The sequence below is a fragment of the Calliphora vicina genome, chromosome 3, assembly GCF_958450345.1.
Source record: "Calliphora vicina chromosome 3, idCalVici1.1, whole genome shotgun sequence".
Taxonomy (NCBI): domain Eukaryota; kingdom Metazoa; phylum Arthropoda; class Insecta; order Diptera; family Calliphoridae; genus Calliphora; species Calliphora vicina.
This window is the reverse complement of record NC_088782.1, coordinates 31839423-31862203: the sequence shown is the minus strand read 5'-3', so window position 1 is coordinate 31862203 and position 22781 is coordinate 31839423. Positions and strand designations below refer to the sequence as shown.

Sequence of the window (22781 nt, the reverse complement as noted above, 5' to 3'; positions counted from 1 at the left end):
ACCAAAAATATTTAAGAATTTATTTTGGGCAATGAAAAGATATATTTGGCATACAAGTTGGATACAACATTTTAGAATCTTTATGGGTAGGAGGTGGTCGGTCTCTTTTTTGCCAAAAAATACGAAAACAAAAGGCAGCAATATTTTACTTTTAATAATAACGTGTTAAGAACATTACAAACCATAATAATTGCTAATAAATTAAATTTTGTCCTGGTTAATTTTTGTTTATTTTAATCGATTTATATCTTGGTGCTATTTTTTTGACTGATGAATTTCGTAGGTAGTTCTATATTATGTTGTTTTTCTTTAAAATTTGCTTCTAATTTTCAAAATTATTTTTAATGTTTGAAAGTTTATTCAATTGAGCATAAATTAATACAAAACCAACAAAAATTAATTTAACAGTTTTTACGTAATATTTTAATAAGACAATATGAATGTCATGGTGCTATTATTTTGACCGCATCTGTATGTAATTTTAAACTTAAAATTGCTATTATATTATAAACATTCAAAATAAAACATTTTGTTTGTATTTTTGCAGATAAAAGTATGTAATTGATTTTGATAAACATATTGTGCTAAAATTTACGCATACTGAGCAATTTTACATGAGAACTTACTTACTTTATAGTAGTAAATTTACATGCATTTTTTAGAGTGTTCAAAAGACTCACAAATCTTGTCTTCTTTTGAAATTTTTAATCAACTCAGAAACACCTCAGCTCCGACTGTGTAAAATTTCATTAAGATATTTCCCATGGTTTATGAGCTAACGAATTGTTTGCCAAATAAAATGGTTCTAAACCATGGTACAATATGCAGTGTATACTAATTCAAACAGGGTACACCACATAGTATGAGTTTTATTAAAAACTCACGTATTAAGTATACGCCACATTCAACTTTCATTATAAGAATTTGTCTACAAACACACACATTTCTATTGCATTTTTCCTACTCTCAAAACAAAACCAAATAAATTTTGTATTTTTTTTGTTTAACTCACCTCTTAACTTTGCCCAAAAAGTCGACCGTATGGTTTTTCGCTGACGATGTAAACCAGGTGGCCGAATGCAACTCCAATTGAGCCTTGTAGCAATCATACTTAATGTACTGCGTACAATACAACGAATGCGATATTAATTCCTGCAACATTTCCGGTGAAAATTCACGATAGCGTATGTTGAAACTGAAATCTGAACCCTGTGCCGAACGCACATCCACTTGGCTGGGCAGATTGTGTTCCACTATGGTTTTGGTGGCATTCTCCAAACTTTGAAAATCACACTTAACATGGGCAGGCGGAAATACACCATTGCCATCGATATCGATGAGATAGACATCTGACTTGGTGTAGCCCAGCAGAGCCAACTCTTCGCAGGTCTTGCGATACTTGGTGAAATGGCAATTTTTGCCAATGTAACCGGTGTGCTTGCAATCACAGGTGACACGGTCATCTTTCACGAAACATTTACCACCATGCTCACAGGTATTGGGCCGTTTGCAGGGATCTATGTACTGGCAGTTGTCCAGCGCCACTTCGCCCACCACACGTTCCGTTTTGACGACATGACGGGGTTCGATGAGGTGGCCATTGATTTCAATGTCTCGTATGCAGCCGACCAGACCAGATGCGGCTGACTTTAGACTGCTGCCAATAATCAATTTGTCGCCGATGTTGAAAGTTAAACCGTACATTTGGCTGCGATGATGCTGATAATCTACGCTAAATTTAATTTCGCCCTCTTTGTAGTCCAATTCAACGGCATGCCAGGAGGTGGCACGATTTATCTTGACCACCGTGGAGAGGGTGACGTTACTTAGGAAGTCGGGCACCAAGTCGAAACTTAATTTATCTGCAGATAAACGTATCTGTGGGTTGGCAACGTACACACCAACAAACATTCGTTCATCCATTCGTTCATTCATTCATTCAATTGCCAGTTTTATTTGGTCATTGTAATTGTGTGTGCGTGTGTGTAGTTGTTGTTTTTGTTAATAGTATTTTGGTGTATTTTCAATTTCCGTTTTAGATTTGCATTTCCGTTGTTATTGTTAGTGGCACAGCAGCATGTGTGTGAGTGCGTTAACATCGTATATAATGAACACCATATGTGTTCATATGACCAGAAATATATTTTTTTCGAAATTCATTCGTTTGTTGAATCCCCCGCATGTTTTGGAATGAGTTGTTTGTTGTTTTTAGTTTTTTTTATTCATTGAAAATCATCGTTAGATTTTCGTTTGTTTGTTTGTTTGTTGTTTGTGCAGTGGTTGTTGGTGATTGTATATTTTTATTTATTTATTTTTGTTTGTTATTTGAAACAGTTGTTGGCAGTTATGAAATAGAGTGAAAGAAAAAAAGAAAAAAAGCAAAAAATATTATATTAGTTTTATGTTCTACTATAAATATAAATATGAATGTTATTATTAAATATGTTTGTGTTTTAATTATTTTTTTGTAATAATTTATAACACAAGTTGTAATATTTAATATATTAGAATTATGTTTGCATTTTTGAAATATAGAATTGTGAAAATATTTATATAATTCAATTTGATTGTGAAAATTTATGTTATTTAACTGCTGGTAATTTAATACATCAAATGTGTAAGCCGTTTTTCTTCTTAAATATTTTAATATTCATATAATTTAAGTGTTTAGTTCATAAGCATATCAAATAATATACAGTGGAGTTGATTGCTACTGATCCGATTTTTTTGGAAAAATCAAAAACTTTTTTGACTTTTTTTCAAAATGTGCCGGTTTTTTTTTGATTTTTTAGTTTTTTGGCTCAGAAGAAAGCTGAGGTCTATTCCTTTAAGATAATTTTTTAAAAAAAGTTAGATTTTGCAAAAAAAAGTAAAAAATTGTATGTCTGGAGTTGAAAAATATTTTTTTTGATAGATATCCCACTCGCATCCCACTTAGCGACCAAAAACGTTTTCAAGGAAAATATATAAGCTTTCTTTTGAGAAAAAAAAAATTTTGATTTCGGAAAAAAATGTCAAAAATATTTTATTTTTTTAAATTTTTTTTTATAGAAAGATCTAAACTATTTGGGGCATATTTTGCTAAGAACAATAGGTAATAAGTTAAATGGATGAGAAGAAACACCAGTTTGGCCAAAATGTCAAATTTGGACCCATTCTAACTCAGAGGGATCTTGACCCATCTTATTGAAAAATTGTGTATAAATTACTATTCAATAGGAATAATAGTTGAATCACTTGACATGAAATCCCACATATGGGCAATTCCACGAGAATCCCTACCACGACTGAAAACACAAAAACCCTTGATACTTCTTTTCAAGATGATTTGAAGAAGAAAATAATAAAATGTTACTATGTGAAAGTATTTAGATCATATTACAACATTTTAAAGACAAAAATAATAGTTTAAACTGATTATATTTAAGTTTTTAATGTTTTAGGCTATAATTGCGACAAAAACTAGGCTCACAATTAGCTTGTAGTATGAAATGAATTTGACTCTGATTGTTTTTTTGATATTATCAAATTGTTCATTGAAACCGAATGTATATTTTCTATTCACTTTTTTAGTTTTTGTATATGTACATATATTTACAGAATATATAATGTTTTATTATAAGAGAAAAATCTGTCACGAACGGTATGTCATGTACGATATTAAATTTTATTTATTATAAAGTCATCCAAATATTGTTTTTATTTAAATATGACGGATTGTAAATGAAACATATTTCGTTTAGAGCAAGAAATTAAAATAAATTAACGCCTCTCACGATTCGAATATTTTCGCATATTTCTACATGTACCTCAAAATGAGTCCAAATGTCACGTACGTATAAAAGTGAATACATGTTTATACATGACGGCTAAAATTTTCAATATTTTTAGGTAAAAATTAAAAAAAAAAATAGTTTTCTAATTTTATTTTTTATTTTCATTTAAACATTTTTAAGAAAAGTTTTTTATTTTTTTAGTGCAAAAAATTTAAATTTTAATTTGTTTTCAAAATTTTTATTATTTTTTTTAATTTATTGGTGAAAAAAATGTATGATTATTTTTTTTTTGTGGGAAAAAATAAATCTGTTTAGAAAATATTGTTACGAAGTTGTACTTGAATTCAAATATAACGATTTAAGGGCTGATTTAAAAGTAGCATAATGCTTTGAAATAACAGTGCTGTAATAGCAAACTGTAACATATCTGTGGGCATTATTAAATAAAAGCTTTCAGTTGACCATTGATCGTAAGTTGGCAACGCTGTTTGAATTCGAATATTCAGTTAAGGAACATTGTAGTGTTATAAATAGTGGCAGAGGTTGCAGTCGTTAGTGAGTTTATCAGAGACGCTTTTCGAATAAACATCAACTTAGTGCCTTAAAGTGTGTTGTGTTTTTCAAGTAAATTCTTGTACATTATAAAAGGTGTCTGTATTTCTGAGAATTTATAAACGTGTATAAAAAATATTGAGTGGCTATTTAATTCTGTGGTTGTTATACATTTTTAAACGATTTATTTAAAGGAAATAAACCAGCGTTTTGAAAAGGTTAAAACGTAACAATATTTTTTCGATTTTGCACATTGTATGTCCGGCTTTCTATAGCGTTATAGACGTCGTTACAAAGGTCTGTGAAATATGTATCATTAGATAATGTCTATATTAATGACTTAGTATATATTAGATAAAAAAATATGTCAGATGTTGTCCTGGTTTATTTCCTTATATCTCAGTCATTTGTGGGACGATTTTCTAGATTTTAAATAGCAACCGAACCGGGTCTATAGCCGATATATTGAAGTATGAATCATGTATGTAAGTTATTTGGGGCTACGGAAAGTTGATTTCAACATACAGATGGATGGACGGACGGGCAGACGGACATGAGTATATCGACTCCGCTATCTAAAACGATGCAGACTATATATACTATGGTGGCCTTTAATAAATAAAAGTTGGATTTTTGCCAGTCTCTCCCCCCAGTTTGGTGAACATTGGTAAAAAAATCATCCTAAAAAACTCGGTTGGAGTTAAGACGGTAAGCCCCCTGAAGTTTTGAAAAAAATTACTTTTGCAATTTAATTTAAAAGAAGAGAAATATGTTCGTAATTTTCGTTCTAATGAGATATAAAAAAACTGAAATCCGTTAAAAAATTTTAAAGTTTTTAAAAATTCCCCATCAAGACCGACCATATAATACCCTACACTAAGTAAAAGAGCAAAAACATTTTTCTTTTAAAACTTCAAAAATTTATATTTTTGAGTGATTTTCGGAAGTGGGGATATGACCAATTATGGACCGATCACCATCAAATTGGGTCGTGTTATTTATGCAGATATGAAAGTTATTTATGTTGAATTTTGTGTATATTCCAACATTTTTAAGAGATTTATGCACGTTAAAGTGATTTTCGGAAGCTATGACTAATTATGGACCGATCGGATTTGGTGACATGGATTTTGTATATATAAAACTTATTTGGAGCGAAATTTGTGTAGATACATAGATAAATTAAACATTTATGACCGATAAAGTCCAATTTCGAGAAGACATTTGTATGGGGGGTAAAATAATGGACCGATTTCAGCCAGTTTCAATAGGCTTGGTCCTTGGGCCGAAAAAGTAATATGCAAATCGAAATATCTTCAAAATTGCGACCTGTACTCTGCGCACAAGGCTTACATGGATAGCCAGCCTGCCAACCAGACGGACGGACGGACATCATTTAAGAAAGTGATTCTAAGTCGATCGGTATACTTTAAGGTGGGTGTCAGACTAATATTTTTGGGCGTTATAAACATCTGCACAAACGCATAATACCCTCCCCACTATGGTGGTGTAGGGTATAAAGAGCGTGAGAATTTAAATATTTATCCTTCAAAGCAAATCCCTTAACTACACTTCCTTCAATTTTTATTAAAATAACAATATTTTTTATTTGATTGTTAATTCCTTAACTAATAAATATGTTGCTGTGTAATTAAATTACAAATCACTGTTCTGGAACATGTTTAAAATAATACAAATATTGAAAATAGCTACAGCAAAAAAAAAACTAATTAAAATATCTCTATTCAATTGTTAAATAAATTTAATTCTTTGTAGCATTAAAAGGACTTTACACAAATATAAATTCTCATAGTTTTGTGTGCATTTAATAATAATTAAGAATATTCATATAGATTTTTGTATAAAACATTCGTTTGTACGTTTATTCAGTCATTTATTCATTCATGTTTTGTTTTGTTGTAACATGTCTTTAACAATTACAAATATTAGACACACACTAACATACTGCATAGATATTGAAACAGAAATACAAACTACAATTATTTATAAATGTAACAATTTAATTTTTGATTGGATTTATTGCTGTACCGTCTGTCTGTCTGTCTGTTCGTTTGTAAATCCGTCTGTCTGAGTGGCTGTGAGTTTGTGTGTTGGTGTTTGTTTTAAAGAGTGAATGAATAAATGAATGAATGAATGACTGGATATTATGTATCATGTCAGTTTTACATCCATTTATTTAATTGCTTTATGTATTTTAAAAATGCACTCTATGACAGGATTAAACAGTTTATACGACTTGTTATTTTGAATGAGAGATATATCAAAAACATGCACTAACATGTTTAGGATCACAATATGAATTTTTTAGAATTCATTTCAATCTTGAGGGGCTCTGTAACTAAAACAGTTTCAATTTATATTTTTCTATTTTGATGTGAAAAAGTAATAGGTTTTCTAAATATTGAAACTTTATAACGAATCCTTTTTTAAGCCCACTACCTGGCAAAGCCATTATTGCCCTTCAAAACTTCATGTTTGTTCTTGCTCTTTTGTAGTTTTGCAATAAAATAGTTTATTTTTATTTTAAAATTTATTGCCATTTTTCTGCAACATGTTAATTTAGCCATAAATTTATAACATTTGTTCATGTTTCATACAAAGTATTCATACATATTGAGTTGTAAGTATTAAAATTTACACACTGACATGAACACACTCCCACACACACTCAACTGCATACAGTCGAAAAGAGATAAATTGGTAAAATATGTTTAACCATTTAAGATGAAATTGCTCTATAATAAGTTAAAATAAAATAAAATGGCTTTTTTTAGAATTTATTACTTTAATAAGCCATTAGATGGATTGTATTGCGTTTGATGTTAAAATTGTTAATATTAAAATGTTGCATGCTGCAGGATTCAGTGGCATGGAATGCATTATACGGGTATTAATCTAAAGGGTTTAAATATAGGATAATGTAAGATTAATTCTTCTTGAAATATATGTAAGTTGCTTTTAAATAACACAGTGCAATATTTTTGAAGTCATCGATTGACTATATCTCGGAAACCAATTCAAGATTTTTTTTCCTGTCTTTGGCTGCATTGTAGCTATAGACCAGTGAAAAACAAACTAACCTAAAGAAACCGCATCTAGAGCCTTAAAGTTACTACAATGTCAAAAAATTATAATTTTTTATACTGTTACGAAATTGTACTTGAATTCAAATATAACGATTTTAACGGTTGATTTAAAAGTAGTTTCAAATAGCAGTGCTGTAATAGCAAACTGTAACATATCTGTGGGCATTATTAACATTTAATAAAAGCTTTCAGTTGACCATTGATCGTAAGTTGGCAACGCTGTTTGCTGCGACCGTATATTCGAATTCGAATATTCAGCTAAAGAACATAGTAGAAAGTACACCACAGATGGCGTATGTATTAGAAACCTCTAGACAGTTAAAGAGAAATCTAGGGTGCAGATGGCAGTGTTATAAATAGTGGCAGAGGTTGCAGTCGTTAGCGAGTTTATCAGAGATGCTATTCGAATAAACATCAACTGAGTGCCTTAAAGTGTGATGTGTTTTTCAAGTGAATTCGTGTACATTATAAAGTGTGCCTGTATTCCTGCGAATTTATAAACGTGTTTAAAAAACATTGAGTGACTATTTAATTCTGTTGTTGTACATTTTAAATAAATAAAGAGTTGTTACAATTTTCAAACTACTAAACGGCTTTTATTTGCAATCAAAAGTTTCACATTTTCCAGCTGTATTTTACATCGAAAATTCGAAATTTCAGATGATGCATCAACTCCAATTGAGATTGATTTACATAATCATGTTTTTTTCTGATTGACAAAAAAACTTAAAAGTTCTAACCATAGAGAATAGACATAGAGCGGAAACTCTCCTATCAAAGACCTAACTCAGTTGTCAGAAACCCAAGTGGTGAGAATGTATTAGTAGAAAAAACTATATGAGAACAAAAACAACACTCGTAAGTGTGATTATTTTGAGTAATTTTTTTGTTTGAGTTTTTTTTCTAGTTTCCGCTCTATGTTTCTAACTTAATACAAAAATCTGTCGTAAATATATATGTATATCAAAAATTACAAATATGAGGGCGAGTCAATAAGTTCGTCACTTTTTGAATTTCCCGCCTCTTAAACTCAAAGGGCAACACAGCTCCTGTCAACACATTTCTGTCAGTTGACTCCTGTCAAATTTTGAACAAGCTATGTCATTGAGTTTGTGTTTGGCAGCCATCACTCAAACCAACGCTAAGCTTGACAAATGGAAACTCTCCACCATCAATTTCAATGGTAAAAAAGTGGTTTACTGAACACCCGTAACAATTGAAAAAAAAAATCACGATATGGTGTTGGCCAATCGGAAATTGAATGTGGAATTGTGGAAGCCATAGGCATCTCATGGGTATGAAAAAGATTTCCGCACAAAATAGTACACACATGTGATGTTTTTATCGCAAAAATCCATGGATTCTCCGGATTTAGCCCCGAGTGACTATATCTCGTTTTCAAACCTGAAGAAATGGCTCAGCAGAAAGAGATTTGACTCCAAAGATGAAATAACCGCACAAACGAATTAAAAAAAAATTGCTGACTTGATTGTTTCTATAAGATTTTAACCCAAATATTATAAAAATACCAAAAAACCAATTTTTGAAAACATGCGAAAAAGTACCTTTTGTTCTGCGGCTCCTCATATTTTGATGACTTCGACTAACATTATTTTTTGGAAAAAAAAAAATTGGAGGAACGTTGGACAAAGTGTATATAGCTGATAGGAGACTATGTTGAAAAATCCCGAATTTTTTGAAAGTATTAGTTTTAATTTTGAAACATTTGTACAATATAAATTTATTCAGTGGCAACATATGGATTCCGCGGCAATAGAACTGCTCATCCTTTGAGGCCAAGAACGAATAAAACCAATTTCGGATACACTATTCTGAAGTTAAGAGTAACCCAGAGAGAGCGTTCTGCATCCATTGAAATAAATAGTAGTCGGATGGGCAAGGTCTGGACTATAAGGCGGGTGGGGCAAAACTTCCCAATCACATCATTATAAATACTTTTTATCATATGGGCAATTCCATATCATCGTACGTGACATTTGTACGCCTATAGAAAGGAATAGATTTGGCAAAAATAAGAAATAAGGTTTATCGGAACTCATTTTGAGGTACATGTAGAAATATGCGAAAATATTCGAATCGTGAGAGACGTTATGTTTTCTTTTAATTTCTTACACTAAACGAAATATTTTTCCTTTTTCAATCCGTCATATTTAAATAAAACCAATCTTTGGATGATTTCATAATAAATAAAATTTAATATCGTACGTGACATACAGTACGTGACAGATTTTTCTCTTATAATAAAACAATATATATTCAGTAAATATATGTACATATACAAAAACTAAAAAAGTGAATAGAAAATATACATTCGGTTTCAATAAACAATTTGACAATAGCAGGTTTATAAGTCTTTATTGCGAATAAATTTTCTGACTTTTCTTCTTATGCCTCTCATTAATAGCTGACCAACATTTCTTACCACTTCTGCCGTTATTCCAGCATATATATTCCACTTTGTTCTTATCAAAATCTGGTTATTTACCTGCACTCTTTTTCAATTTATGTTTAACAATTGCCCAATATATCTCGATTGGACGAAGATTTGGGCAATTTGTTTAATTGATGTGTTTTGGTATAACATCAATATTATTGTCATTAGACCACTTCATAGTTGTATTTGAGTAATGAAAACTTGTCATTGATTAATGACAACTTGTCTAAAACTTTGTATCAGATGTGTGATGTCTTATAAATGACAGCAATCGCTTTTCAAAAACACTCTTCTATATACATAAAAATTAAACGGTCCATGTATGTAATGTCATCACGTGATTTTCAGGAGATGGTTTGTAAAGAAAAAAAAAATTCAAAAATTCAGGAACTTCTTTTTTTGTGAGTCCAGTCAACTGTAATAAAAAAGCTCCCTAAAGTATGCAGTACAAATTTAGATACATATTTTATTTGCAAATAAATAAGAACAGGCTGGTGTGCGTGGGTTAGAGAAACTTGAATAACTAACATAAGTAAATGCTACCGGGCGAAGCCGGGGCGATCAACTAGTTTTATATATAATTCTTTAAAAACGTGTATGAAAAGCTTGACACTTCAAACCGCAGATGCGGATTGCCTGCAAAATTAATATTTTTGTTCAATTTTACGTATTCATATATAAAGACCACACAAGCTCGAGCTGCAGATATTGGCTATCTTATATCTATCTTAGATATTTGTGCACAATTTTTTCTCTAGCTTCTTTTTCCACAGTGTCTACACTTTTTAATACAAAACATAATGACTTGCAATTCAGTGTAGAATAACGGTAGATTTGTTATTAAAAACGTATGTAAATCATTTTTTCCATTTTGATAACAGGGGGCTTTGTTATGATTACTACAGTACGTACGGATTTTAAGTGGCCACTCCTTTACAAGCTAATTGGGAGCCTAGTTTTCGCCGCAATTTTAGCCTAAAACATTAAAAAATTAAATATAATCGGTTTAAACTATTATTTTTGTTGTAATATGATCTAAATACTTTCACATAGTAACATTTTATTATTTTCTTCTATTCAAATCATCTTGAAAAAAAGTTTCAAGGGTTTTTGTGTTTTCAGTCGTGGTAGCGATTCTCGTGGAATTGCTCATATATTGTAATTTCTACATTTTTCATTTGCGACCCCGAAAAGTATATACATATGTATGTTGAAATCAACTTTCCGTAGCCCCCAAATAACTTACAAACATGATTGATACATCAATATATCGGGAATTCTCCCGACTCTCGAGAAAATCGTCTCACAAATGGCTGAGATATAAGGAAAAAACCGGGACAACCTCGATTTTTGGGCAATTTTTAATCTATATCTGGATTACTAAATTAATATAGACAACATGGATATCTAATGATAGATATTTCAAAGTCCATTGCAACGATTTATATAAGGCTATAGTAATTTGGACCTACAATGGATCAAAATCGGGAAACATTTTTAACTCAAATTTTTTTTTAACAAAAAAATTTTTGGTCATAAAATTTTTTTAATAATAAATTTAATAAAAAAAATGTTAAAAAACTAAAAAAACAAATTGGAAAAAAATGTAAAAAAAAAAATTTTAAAACAATTTTGAAAAAAAAAATATTTTTAGTTTACCTAAAATTATTTAAAATTTGCATTTTAAAGTATAATTTGGTGAAGGGTATATAAGATTAGGCACAGCCGATAATTGCTCGCTTGTTCATTAGAATTCTCATACATACAGCTAATTCGCCGATACATTATAAAGTGCTGAAATCTCAGGATACGACTATGTTAAGAAAGTCATTGACAGATCTTAGATCTATTCGTTATGAACTTGTTCGGTGTAGGTTAATATAATTCTGCAACCTCTGCCACTATTTATAACATTGCCATCTGCACTCTAGATTGTTCTTTAACTGTCAAAATTCGAATATTCTAGATTGCTGTTATTGCTGCAAGAAGCCCTTGAAAATATATCTAAAGTCTTCGATTACTTGTTATTTAAAACGGATCTATCTATCTATTTTTTTAAAATAGACAGATTACTTCTCACTACAACAGCAGTAACAAAGAAACTCCTATTTAATCGCTACCAATTGACCTCATTTAAATTCCTTTACTAAATAACAAAAGACATTTTCAAATAACATAACAAATCCTTATAAATATGATTTAAATAGCAAATTTTTTACCAATACCAATTTGAAAAAAGTTTACGTGTACGTCTATAAATAAAAATGTGTGTGTAAGTTTTTGACATTTGATATGATTTCCTTGTCAACGGCAAAAGAAAAAGCATAATTTCGTATGATTGATTGTAGGAATGTACGAGTAAAAATAAAATATCCGGTATGTCGGTCGGTGTTGCAAGTACAAATACAAATACCATTTTCATCTAATGTCATAAATCTATAATATAATAAAAATATACTGGTAAAAATATGTGTGTACATGTGTAAGTATTAAATAGCAAACACTTTCTTATCATTTCTATGCGATCCAACACGCAACCATTTCCACATGTAGACACACATATACACAATTTTATTATAATCATTTATTTAAAGAACATTTCTCTTCCACAAACATATTTCTTTTTATAAAGTTTATTTTTTTTCTTCTAAGAAATGCAGTTCAATTCAATTCGCATTCACATATTCTCCCTGTGATTGTGTGTGATGTGTAAAGAAATAACTTATAGAAATAGATGTATGTGTTCATATATATTATACAGTATCGGTTAAAACATATTGGAGAAAAATCGTGTTATAACTGCTTTTCCAATTCCTAAGAAAGTAAAGATTTTATGGGTCTTCCAATACGGACTTCAGAACTTCAGACAGTTGATAGCGGCCATATTTTTGAAGCTACAACTGTCAAATTGGCTGTCATTTATTCAGTTTGTTTTACCAAATCATCATGAACTGATATAGCATTCAACAACACATGCAAATGATTAAATAGTTTTTATCAAAATCTAATCTTCTTCAACAATATGTCCCATTTCTGGATTCATGGGTACGTCCACAAACAAAATTGTCGAATTTGGGAAGATACCAAGTCATCACCGGCAACGGCGGGCGCTTTAGGTCGATGATTATCAACTTCTTTTGGCCTGAATTGGATGATATGGACACCTACGATATGTGGGTTCAACAGACGTTGCTATGTTCCACACAGCTCATGCAACATTGGACATTCTGAACGAGCGATTAGAGGGCATGATCATCTCACTTAGAGGTGATGTGAACTGGTTTAAGAACCCGTTGTGTATGAACTTTCTCACAATCCTTAGCTGTAGAGCATTTTGGTCGACCGCCTTGACAAATAGTTTCCACAGTTTTTGTTTTTCTTTATACTTATTTATGAGAATTTAAGACGATAAGATTCAAACGAAGAGCTAGCTAAGATTTGTTTGGTATTGAAATTGGCCAATATCGGTGAATGATTTCACCTAGTCCCCATACAAAAGTCCTCTCGGAATATTGTTTAAGCAGTCGTAAATGTGTTGATTATGTAGCAATCGTGATAAAATCTTGCACAAATTATTTCTAAGTATTCTATAAAGTATCATGAATATCGGCCAACATTTGTCCCAAGTCCCCATAAAAGGCCTCCCTCAGAAAATGACTTGAACATTCATAATTAATATCGTGATGAAATTGGACATAAATTGGAGGCATTACTCCATGAAGATTGTTGTCAAACTGAACAAGAGTTTGTAAAATCATTGGGAACTACTCAAGCAGCAATTTCAAAACGTTTTCAAGCAAGAGGATTTATTCAAAAGCAGCGAAATTGGGTACCATACGAATTGAAGTTGAGAGACCTTGATTGTCCGAAATAATGTTTGAACACTATAAAGAAACTAATTTTTGCTCCGAATCATTACTTTCTTTGAAAAAAATATCCATTACGATAACTCGAAGCGTAAGATATCGTATGTGAAGCCCGGCAAACAAGTCGAATCGACACCAAAGCCAAAGATCCATGGAGCTAAAGTAATGTTCTGTATTTGGTGGGACAAAAAGTGTCCTATCTATTATGAGCTACTGAAGCGAGAATTGATTGAAAAACACCCAGAAAAACTTTTTAGAATAAAGTGGTTTTCCCTCTCCTGCCTTATAGGGCAGACCTAGCCCCGTCCGACTACTATTTGTTTCGAGCGATGCGGGACGTTCTCTCTGGGATACGCTTCACTTCAGAACAGAGTATGCGAAATTGGCTTGATTCGTTCTTGGCCTTAACAAATGAGCAGATCTTTTGGCTCGCAATCCATATGTTGCTTTCCAAAATAATCGTTTAAAGTGACTTCACTATAGGTTACTAAAATACACTAAAGTGACTATTGACTTCATGCTATTGTTACATATGTATACTTAAGCAAAAATAAAAATAAACTGTATGAGAATTATATCAAAACAATTTGTATAAAACTAGTTTGTACGCATTACTCACAAAACCTTTAGTGACTACGCTCACAGATTATCTAGAGACACTGAAGAGTCAATTGTCTTCACGCTAGATTACTTGGGATGTATAAAGTAACCAATTGTCTCCTCTCTGCACTACAAAGAGCACATACGTGTCAAATGACCAAAATATATAAATTAATGTCATTTTGTGCTTTTAAGTTATGTACTTGTTTGTAAACCCATCACCTTCGTGAGAAGTTTTGGGGTCATTTCGTTTGTAATTTCCACAATATAACTTTCCGACCCTATAAAGTATATATATTTTGAAATCAATTTTCTGAAGACCCCAGATATCTTCGGGATCCAAATCTTCAATAATTCTGTCAGACATGCTTTCGAGAAGTTTCCTATTTAAAATCAAAAAAATCCGTCCACAAATGGCTGAGATATGACGAAAAAACCAGGATAACCTCGATTTTTGACCTATTTTTGATCTACATATATCTGGACTACTAAGACATTAATATAGACAATATGGATATCTAATGATAGATATTTCAAAAACTTTTGCACCGACGCACAGTGGTATGAGAATAAAAAAAGAGGGAAATAAATCTGTAACTTATAAACCCTTACTCCGATTTTAATGAAATTTCACATGCGCAAAGAGGAAGTATAGTCGAGTTTGAGTTTTGAATGACCCCATCAGGAACGGAACCAGGGGTTCCCAAAGTAGGACACCTCGGGTATGTTCGATTTTTAAAATGATCCTATTTCTTCATTTGTGTTCCGATTTAAAAAAAATTACACATACAGAATCTCCTCGTCTACATAAAACCTATCAATTATTAGCTATCAATTATCTCTTATAGCTTAGGAGATATTCGCATTTGAAAATTTAATTTTCAAGATTTTTACCCACCCTACACCAGTTTTTTGGTGACCGCGGTTCCAAATATTCTCCGATTTTATCCATTTTTCTTTTATAGGATTAACAATAGATCTATATATCAAATAAAGAAAGAAGTGTTTAAATATCATGACTGAGTCCAAAGTTACATGCATTTAAATATAAAAAAATTAAAAAAGGCGATTTTTCGCAATTTTTTTTGGGAAAAAAGTACTTTTATTCTTTTTAAGTTGTCTAAAAATTTTCTAAGAGGATGTATAATGAATTTGTACTTTTTGAAAAGCTAACTTTACGCCAAATATGTTAAATGAAAAAAAGTTTATAATTTTTGATACCGACGGGACCCGGTCCATTCAAAAAATGCCTCATTTTTATGTAAAATTCAACTTTAGAGCAAAAATTCTCAAAGCGCATACTCGATATCAAAATATAGTAACCTATTTTAGATGGCCCAATAAGATCTTAATTAGTTTGTAAAGGGTTCCGGTAACCCCACCCCTATTATGGATATTACAGCCAAAAAACGAAAAAATCCCATTTTTGGGATTTTTCAAGATTTTTTTGGGAATTGCGGGATCCTTGATTACAAATTTCAAAATTTGTTTTTATTTTTGGATTTTAAATAGAAAAATCTACACAACTGTGAAATTACATTAAAAAATATTCATAAATAAAAATTTTATTTCAATTTGAAAAATTTTTATCTATGCAAAATTCAATAAAAAGCATTTTCTGTCATATTTTTCAAAAAAGTATTCCATGAATTTTTTAATTGTCAAAAGTTATATACATTTTTGAAAAGTAGACAAAATCCTCTATCCATTGATATATAACATGTCTACCTTATGTTTTTTACGTGTCAAATAAATTAGGGAAATCTTAACAACTCGCTGAGAATTTATCTCAGTAGTGCACGACGAGGAGATTCTGTATGTGTAAAAAATAGGATCATTTTAAAAATTGAACATACCCGAGGTGTCCTACTTTGGAAACCACTGGTCCCTCTCCTGGTAGGGTCATGAGGGCCAAATTCAAAACTTAAACTCGACTACACTTCCTCTTTGCGCATGTGAAATTTCATTCAAATCGGCGTAAGGTTAGAAGTTACAGATTTATTTCCCTCTTTTTTTATTCTCATACCACTGTGCGACGTATATAAGACCATAGCAAGTTGGACCTACAATCTGGTAAAAATCGGAAAAAATATTTTTTAACCCACATTTTTTTTCACCAAAAAATTTTTTTTTTTAAAATTTACAAAAAAAAAATTTAAATTTAAAAAAAAAAAAATTAAAATTTTTTTTTTTTAAATTTTAATTAAATAACAATTCGAAATTTTTTTTTTCCAAATAATTAAAAAAACAACTTTGGAAAAAAAAAATTTTGTTTATCTAAAAATATTTAAAATTTTTATTTTGAAGTATAATTTGGTGAAGTGTATATAAGATTTGGCACAGTCGAATATAGCTCTCTTACTTCTTTGTTTTAAAAAACAAGCAAATTGGTTTTCCCTATATAATTAACAATATTTATCCAATATATTTTGACCAACACTGTAGCTATACATAGTAAGTGTGAGTATATAATCTTAAGAAATTCTTACCTCCCAATAACCATTTCCGGCTTGTGTTGTCACATCACTGTATGCCAATATGGCTGATGTGCGACTACTGCGGAAATCGAACTTAATATTAAATTCCTCGGCGTGATTTATGGGCCACCAAATGTGTGATGTTGCAAAAGGATACGTTATTGGTATGACATTCACTTCGTTTTCATGAAATTCTGCCTCAAGAACACCTACAAATAATAAAAAGGAAAAAACGAGAGAGAGAGAGTGAAGAAATAAGAACTTGTGATCATAAAAGAAAAGTAAAATTTATAGGAAATCATGCTGTAGAAATTAAAATTTATGTATGTCATTTCCATAAATGTAAAATAATATTTATCAAATTACAAGAATCATGATGTATGTATGCATTTACATATGTATGAACATTATTATTGCAATTAATATGAATTATTAATAAGTATAAATATTTATTTGAAATTATTATAATGATGTTAAATTAATTTATTATTATGTTTTATGCTTAATTGCACTTACGAGTGCTTTAATCAATTTATGTACATTTTTAATAAAACTCCTTTAAATTTAAATTGGCCTTTAGTTCTTGATATTAAATTAATTTTTAAATAATTTGAAGAGTCTTGGATTTAAAGCTCTTATACTATGCCAAAGGCGTAACATTTGTGGGAAATTTTTTAAATTTGAAAACAATAAATTTATAATAAAAATATCTTTAAATTGTAACAATATTTTAAAGCTTACAGGTAAATCTCCAACTCCTCTTTCAGGGAGAATGGATGTGTAACTGACGAATTAAAACAGATTTGTTGCTGTTTAGTTCTTTCATTCATTGAATAAACTTTTTATTGAAATTGGCAGTAGTCTTTAAACTCTTTTGTAAGTCCTGCCATATTTAAATTTAAACTTTTGACATTAATTAAGCAGACATACACTTAGATTTTCTATCACACTCCCAAACATATATAAATTTAAATAAACACATGTCCATGCAAACAAAAAAACAAAAATCTCTCCAAAAATAACATCCATGGACATGGCACATAATTAAAATGCAACAAACGAGAATGTGCGAAAAACGTTCAAGTAAAAAAAAAAAAAAAAAATAAACGTTTGTTCTGCCAAACTATGGGTATGATTGTCTGTATTGTATTTTCCTTTAAAATACTTATATATTGTACAATGTACATGCACTCACTGACTTGCCCTCACATTTTAACTCAGTTACATCCATCCATCCATTCATACACCTAGTCAGTCGTACTTACCATGATAGTGAACTTTTGGATTGCCACGATGTAATTCATACAAAATGGAAATATCATTGTAGTAGACATATTTGAGGGAGCCCACAAAATTATTATGCGATGCCAGACCCTTCTTTTTATGCAAATCTGGGCCACCGCCAAAATAGATTTCCGGATCAAACAGCAAATATCCACTTGATGTTGATGGTATTTCAAGTATTTTCATTTGTGTGTCCAGTATGATGCGAACAGTGCGCTGTTCATGATAAATGGTTAAATTGTGCCAATAACTGCGTGTCAGCTCATCGGTGAGAACGGTGGACATGACATGGTCACCGAAATCCATTTCAACATAAATCGATTGATTTTTAATGGAGGCCGCAATATACTGATGCTTCAGCGACTCACCGCTGGCATAGAAAAGGGCCGAATCATCGAATTGCGTGCGAAACATCAAGCTGATGCGTGTCGTTGATGAATGAACACGATCTTTCCAATCATAGATGCGATATGAAACGTAGCTGGCACCACGTAGTGTCATAATTGTTGCAGCTAAAAATATACAACAAAATGTTAAAATTCAATTATTTTGTTTTGTTTTTTGTTTTTTTTTTTGGTATTTATTAAGTGTTTTGTGCATAGCTTCAAATTATGCATTTAATTTTAACTTTATTTTAGTTAAATTTGAGTTAAATTTTTACAACTATGATAAATTTTTGGTTAGATTTTAGTATTTCATTATAGTGGCTCATCTACATAAACAAATTCACTTTCTCACCACTTTTATTGGTCAGCACATCAGACATTTGCATGTTTTCCCTTAAACTATATAACAATTTTAAGCCAAATTTTTCTAGCTGAAGATAAAAGATGTTTCAGCTACAGTTGCTTGGTACTTTTATTTTCTATTCTTTTTTTTTGTTAATATTTTAAACCAAACATACTTGTTTGTGGCAAAGTTTTTGAGGAGTAATATAACCAACTGTTGGAAGAAACTGTTATACACTAGTTTTTTATAAAAAACAGTTATACAGGGAATTTTTTTATAGTAAAACTGTTATATATATAATTTACCAATAACTGGTATACCTATACTCTCCATATATATAACTGTTATACAGAAAAAATGGTTAGAGACAAAACATTTTCATAGACATAACTGTTATACAAAAAATGCTCCATAAAACTAACTATTAAACATTAAATTTTCCATAAATATTATTGTTGTACTCACAATTTATAATTGAAATAACTGCTATACACAGAGAGAGAAAACTGTTATACACAAAATGTTCATAGAAATAACTGTTATACAATAATTTTTTTAACGAAAATCTGTTATACACAAATATTTTTATAGAAGAAACACGCAATTTACCATAGAAAAAATATTTATGCATAAAATATTCCATATAAATAACAAACTTTTCCATAAAAATAACAAAATTGTTTATAGAAAAAAGAGTTAAAGACAAAATTTTCTATAGGAAAACCTATTATACAAAAAATTTTCCATAAAACTAACTATTATACACACAATTTTCAATAAAAATTACTGTTATGCAAAAAAAATTTCATGAAATAACTGTTATACACATATTTATACCCTACACCACCATAGTGGGGAGGGTATTATGCGTTTGTGCAGATGTTTGTAACGCCCAAAAATATTAGTCTAACACCCACCTTAAAGTATACCGATCGACTTAGAATCACTATCTGAGTCGATTAAACGATGTCCGTCCGTCCGTCTGGTTGGCTGGCTGGCTGTCGATGTAAACATTGTGCGCAGAGTACAGGTCGCAATTTTGAAGATATTTCGATCAAATTTGGTACATATTAGTTTTTCGGCCCAAGGACCAAGCCTATTGAAACTGGCTGAAATCGGTCCATTATTTCACCTAGCCCCCATACAAATGTCCCCTCGAAATTGGACTTTATCGGTCATAAATGTTTAATTTATCTATGTATCTACACAAATTTCGCTCCAAATAAGTTTTATATATACAAAATTCATGTCACCAAATTTTGTTACGATCGGTCCATAATTAGTCATAGCTCCCATATAGACCAGCTTCCGAAAATCACTTTAACGTGATAATCGCTTAAAAATGTTGGAATACACACAAAATTCAACATAGTTAACTTTAATATAGACATAAATCACACGACCTAATTTTATGGTGATCGGTCCATAATTGGTCATAGCCCCCATATAAGGCCCACTTCCGAAAATCACTCACGAATATAAATTATTGAAATTTTAAAAGAAAAATATTTTTACTCATTTACTTGGTGTAAGTATTAATGGTCGGGCTTGACCGACCATACTTTCTTACTTGTTTTTTTATGAAAAAAAGTTATGACAAAATTTTATATAGAAAAAATGGTTATACACACAATTTTTCATTTAACTGTTATACAATTTAATCAGTTATACACAAATATTTTTATCGAAAAACATATTATACACAACATTGTCAATAGATAAAATTTTATACACAAAATAAAATTCCATAGATATAACTAAAATTGTCCATAAAAATAATACACAACTTTTTTACAGAATAACTGTTATACAAAAAATTTGATGTAAAAGAAACTGTTATACACAAAATATTCCATAGAAATAATTGAAATAAATCAAAATTTTTCAGATACATAAATGTACAAAATATTGTGTAGAAGAAACTATTATACAAAAGAAAAATCAGTTGTACGCAAAATTTTCTATAGGAAAAATGGTTATACAAATAACGTTCTAAATAAAATTATACAACAAATCGTTTGAAAATACTTTTGAACATGAAATATTGTGTGTATGACTTGTTTTTAATAAACTACAAAGGTCAACAGCAAAAACAAAGGTTAAAATTGTGAAATCTTTTTTAGATGTTTCTCCACATAATTTATGATAACCAGGGAAACCAAAATATGCAAATGCATGTTTTTTCTGGTGAGTCTAATGAGCACATGGATAAGATATTTACACGTTTCAGAACTATTTAAGAATTTTGGCATCGATTTGTTAGTGCATATTTTTGCATATTTTACCCTTAAATACATATTTTTGCATATATTTGTTTTAAGAGCATATTTATGTCATATTTTGCGTTTTTAGAGCATATTTTACTGTTTAATAGCATATTTTGAGTTTATCAAAAGCAAATTTTGTCTTACTTATTTTTCGCTGTTGTGTTACAGGTTTTTACTTCTTTTGTTTAAAATTCAAAATTGAAAAATAGATGGCTTTTCACCAAAAAAAAAAATTTAAAAAACAGAAAAATTTTTTTTTAAAATTTAAAATAACAATTCGAAAAAATTTTTTATCCAAAAAATGAAAAAACTGAAAAAAAAATGTTCACTTAAAAAAAAAAAAATTTTTTTTCCAAAAAATTAAAAACCTGAAAAAAAAATTTTATTCACCTAAAAATATTTAAATTTTTTATTTTGAAGTATAATTAGGTGAATGGCACAGCCGAATATAGCTCTCTTACTTGTTTTAATATAAAATAAGCACTATTTTAATAATAGCTCCATCTAAATATCAAATTTTAGTTCTAATTCAAACTTAACCGTTCTAAGTGTTACAAAAATATTGTCTTTTAAATTTGCTCCTATAACATCAGTTGATGTCGAAAGAACATTTTCTATGTATAAAAATGTTTTCAGATCCAATAGACAACGATTTTTATTTGAAAATTTAAGTAAATTTTTTTTGGTTAAAAATTATGTAAAAGTTTGTTTTTTTAAGAGCATATTTTTTAAATTTTAAGAGCATATTTTAAAGTTTTTACCGCATATTAGAGCATATTTCCGGTTTCCCTGATGATAACTCAAAAAGGGCTAGTCCGCTATTATTGAAGTAAACTTATAGAAGTTAAAATTTAAATAACCTTTAATCTGTTTATATATTGCGTTTTAATGGGCTCAGTAGTTTCGGAGTTATAATAACAAATTGAAGCAAAAAATATATTTTTTATGTGAATATTGCAAATTTTTGTGTTTTAAAAAACTCATGAAAAATCGAAAACGGCAGAACTTGTTCAGGTTTATTACTTTGTCGTAAAGCCGCATTTAACAGCAACAAAATGAGATATCGTAGATAAAAATCGAGTGATTCTCTTCGAATTTATTCATTTAATTAAGTGAATTCGCAAACTTTCACAAAATTTTAGTATTTTGTTTGATATACAAAACATTGAGTAGTTAATGTTCTTCTTTCGATTAATTGAATTTTGAAAACATTTTTCCCATGCTATGTACAAGTTTTCACATATATATTGCGTTTTAATCGGCTCAGTAGTTTCGGAGTTATAATAACAAATTGAAGCAAAAAATATATTTGTTATGTGAAAATATCAAGTTTTTTATTTTAAAAAAATCATGAAAAATCGAAATAGCCAAAAATTGTTTCGATTTATTGCTTTATCACAAAGCGACATATAATGGGATCAAAATTAGATATCGATCATAAAAATCGATGGATTATTTTCGATTTATTCACAATTAAGTGAATTCGCTTATTTTCAGAAAATTGTATGTGCATACAAGCGTGTACTTTGAGTGTAAATTTTACATGTGTTTTGTTTTTGTTAAAATGTTTGTTATAATAAGTGCAATAAGGACTGAGTTTTAAAAGTGACATATTTTTTGTATGCCTAGCCGGGAAATCAGACGGGAAACAAAAAATGGCACGTGTTT

General features: G+C 30.0%; 1 protein-coding gene across 5 annotated transcripts in view; it reads right to left on the bottom strand.

Moving 5' to 3' along the window:
* Positions 1–22781, bottom strand: part of axo (axotactin) — a 203314-nt gene that overhangs the window by 87014 nt on the left and 93519 nt on the right. For all 5 annotated transcript variants that reach the window (XM_065505190.1, XM_065505192.1, XM_065505191.1 and 2 more), the window contains exons 8-10: positions 18099–18629; positions 16846–17042; positions 1013–1878 (exon numbers count right to left, since the gene is read on the bottom strand). In XM_065505190.1, coding sequence (XP_065361262.1) covers positions 1013–1878; positions 16846–17042; positions 18099–18629 — 1594 coding nt within the window. The remainder of the gene's footprint in view (positions 1–1012; positions 1879–16845; positions 17043–18098; positions 18630–22781) is intronic.